Source organism: Triticum dicoccoides, chromosome 5B (assembly GCF_002162155.2).
Source record: "Triticum dicoccoides isolate Atlit2015 ecotype Zavitan chromosome 5B, WEW_v2.0, whole genome shotgun sequence".
NCBI lineage: Eukaryota > Viridiplantae > Streptophyta > Magnoliopsida > Poales > Poaceae > Triticum > Triticum dicoccoides.
In genome coordinates, this window is record NC_041389.1 from 318,162,321 (window position 1) to 318,166,090 (window position 3,770).

Below are 3,770 nucleotides of genomic sequence, written 5' to 3' on the forward strand. Positions count from 1 at the left end.
TAGACTTATGAACTAAAAGAAGATTTTTTGATGTTGTAGGGACATAGAGAACTCTTTTTAGATGCAAATTTTTCATGGGGGTTTTGACAATTGAACTACCAACATGAGTGATTTCCATACCAGAACCGCTTGCCGTATGCACTTGGTCATGTCCACGGTACTTGTCTCTGATCATCAGCTTGTCGAGCTCCCCTATGATGTGATTTGTAGCACCGGTATCTGCATACCAGTTTGTGTCGATGCCGTAGGAGTCGGTGATGGCGTTTGCCTCCTTCTCCTCGTACTCATCTTCCTCATAGCGATCCCAACACGCACCGAGCGCCCCCGCGGTGATGCTTGAGGCAGATTTGGCACTCGGGATAGTCCCGGTGCAATGGTCGCTGCTGCTGTTGCTGTTGGGGACGACCACCTCGCCTGCTGCTGTTGCTTGGAGAAGAGGAGGGCGAGCGCCTCCCACGGCCGCGACCTCTGTTGCCGCGTGCGCGCCCACGGCCGCGAGACTGGCCACGCCCCCTGTACGCCAAGTTCATGGAGGTGTTGAAGCCGGCGTCGGAGCCATCGCCCAGCATCTCCATTCGCTGGTCGAAGGCGGCGATCTGAGCGAAGAGATCATCGATGGTGATGGAAGTCTTGACGGCGCCAATGGCTGCTACAACCGGATCATAGTCCCGATCCAGCCCGGCAAGGGCATAGTCCACCATCTCTGGGTCAGAGACGGGGCGGCCTGCTGCAGCAAGTTCATCCCCCATATTCTTCATACGGGCGATGAATGAGGTGCTTGACATAGAGCCCTTCTTGGTGGTGGTGATGGCGATTCTCAGATTCGTGATCCGAGATTGAGACTGCGAGGCAAACATGGTGGTAATAGCAGTCCATAGATCAAGGGTGTTTTCTTTACTCACAACTTGGGCGAGGATCTCCTTTGACAGAGAGTTCAGGAGATGGCTGAGGACTTGCTGGTCCTTGGACAACCATGGCGCATATAAGGGGTTAGGCACCATGCGCGTTGTCTTGTCCGTCTGCTGCTGCTCCACCATCTTCGGGAGCGCTGCATCGGATCCATCCAGGAGGCCGGTGACCTGCGCTCCTCGTAGGCCTGGCACCACTTGTGCCTTCCACAAGAGAAAGTTTCCCTTGGTGAGCTTCTCGGCGGGAGGGGCTCTGAGGTTGAGGGAGACCGGGGCCGAGGAGGAAGACATGGCGATCTGCTTGGGTGATCGATAGGATGGTTTTTCTGGCGATCGGTGGAGCTTCTGGCTAGATAGATGAAAAGATGATGGCTCTGTATACCATGTCAGATGGAAGCGTTCCTACTCCCTCGTAAGGGAGCCGCGGGTATATATTGATGGAGGCAGAAAGCCACTGCCGTGGCGTACAAGATTTCCTATCGCTAGGATACGGCTGTCGTTTACAGAGATAGAAAGTTGAACGAGAGGGAGAGAGAGTTTGTTGAGATTACAACACAAAGTTATCTCTAAGTCTAACACTAGGAACTGACCGTACCCTCGGAATTCTGATCTAATCGTCACAATTGACATGTTCTAGATCGCAAAAATATTTTCATTTTAGAGAACAAAGATGAGAGGTGTAGCAAGTTTTGAACCCAAACATTAGCCGATAAAAACACAAACTGAGGCAATACTCATCTCAAGTATGACATGAAAGCAGCACGCTGTACAACACTTTATTAAAATTATTTTGCATAAAAACACTTTATTAATATTATTTTTTCAAATGTTGTTACATTCAAAGGGTGCAATCCCCGGAACCACCCCAATTTGCATGTACTCCACCATCTTGGTCTGATTTGTGAGCAACCGAGTAGCACTTCGGATTTTCTACGGCCACGTCAAACTCGCGAGACATTGGAGTCACGAGCTGATGATCTCTTGTCACAATTTTGATGTTCTTCACATAGGCTGCTTTACCATCTCCCTCTGAAGCAGGGTGTCCGCTACCCATGGGTGGTGGCTTATATTTAATTGTAGGACCTTCAACCAAACCACCCCAGTAGCCTACAGTACCCTTCGATTTTAGGTAACCGAAGAGTTCACCTGGCCAATATCCGACTACAGTGCTCTCCCTGCCGAATTTTACCCACCAGTTTGAATTTGTATCCTAACAAACGAAAAGTACCAACCCGAGAAGTTAAACAAAAAGAACATATGAAAGTACATACAGAAGCATATATACAAATAAAGCTCATTGATGTTGAAGAGTGGGTGACAAAAGTATTGGTACTGAAGATATTTATATGAATCGAGATTGACCGCCGTTAATATATATTAGAATTGTCTCCGAGAATGTCGGGGCAAGAAAATCCTTACTATGAGACATTATAAGAAAGTTTGGATTTTAAAATCATTTCATACTTCCCTCAGTAAATTGAGCTTTATAAAACACAACATGCCATTAAAACCATGTAATTGCACAACCGAACTATAAAACATGTAACTTTCCTAGTCCCGATGGTAAATCTAAGTCAAGAATTATACCACGGAAAAATAAATGATTCTAGGAACTTTCCTTTTTGGTGAGAAGATAATAAGATAATTTGTAGTTGTAGTATTATTTTTTCGTCAATGTAGTGTGAACTATTAACACCTCTCTCTCTCTCTGTGTGTGTGTGTGTGTGTGTTTTTCTAACATTTTGCAAATAAAAAATACAAAAGAAGATTCATGGCAAGCCCATTTATTCATAATACGTCAATCTCTCATCGATTCCATGTTCTCCCTGCCTTATCATAGTTTTATGAAAACATGTGCGTTAAGCCTTTTAGTTTTATGCAAAACCCACCATTACAACATTAGAGATTTCTTGATAATGTAGAGAGGTAGCTACGTGCTGAAGGTGGACGAGCACGGGGAACACTGGTATCCACGAGCGATAGTTGGCATGCAAACTAGGAAATATATAATTTATTTAGGGGTGATTTGTGAAATTGATAATTATATTGGCACGTGTCACTGCCTAACCCTAGGTTTTCTTGATGGTCTTGACCATAAAATCAAGGTATTTCAATATTCCAATATTTTAATTATTAAATAACAGTCTAACTCACGCTATGAGAGAAAATCAACAAAAATATCAACAAAAGGGGATAAAAATAATATTCAAAAAGAAAGATAAAATAAAAAGACTGCTAAGCACTAATCTTTTGTTAGTTGTTACCAAATACACAATTGAAAAAACCATAGTAGGTTGTTTATACTGTGGGTAAAATTAATACCTGATAAACAAAAGTGTTCATATGAGCTTGTGGCCCATCGTACTTCGAGATTGGCGATAATTTCCCCCCTAAAGGTATATTTGGACTCGTATGTATAAATCCGGGGCATTTTAGATCAAAGCATTGTTTTTGTCCATTGTCCTATAGAGCGAAATCATGTAAGTTTCCATAACATTTATCAGAATTCTGACATACATAATTAAACTTACTGCTTACATAGAAAATATGAAATCTAGCAGCCTTGTCACCTCCGTTACTTTGCCAAACCTAAAACAAAATAGAAAATATCAATTGTGATGTGGAATTTATCTTGCCAAACTTAGAACAAAATAGAGACCATGAGTTGTCATGTGGAATGTATCTCAAACAAGCAGATAAGCTCGTATTTTACTAAAAGGCACACATGCGCAAACATATCAGTGTGTCACGTGATGGATTACCAACATCTACATACTATAAACATACTATAAAATGTATACCATCCTTACTGTAAAACTTAAGAAGAAGGATATAGTTTGCATGCACGTATACAACAATTTG

The 3,770-nt window shown here is 42.9% G+C and overlaps 1 protein-coding gene across 1 annotated transcript in view; it reads right to left on the reverse strand.

The window, feature by feature from the left end:
- Positions 1 to 1,746: 1,746 nt before the first annotated feature.
- LOC119309458 overlaps positions 1,747 to 3,770 on the reverse strand; it is an 8,164-nt gene continuing 6,140 nt past the window's right edge. The window contains exons 4-5 of the mRNA XM_037585456.1: positions 3,231 to 3,371; positions 1,747 to 2,118 (exon numbers count right to left, since the gene is read on the reverse strand). Of these exons, the coding sequence (XP_037441353.1) occupies positions 1,747 to 2,118; positions 3,231 to 3,371 (513 nt within the window). The remainder of the gene's footprint in view (positions 2,119 to 3,230; positions 3,372 to 3,770) is intronic.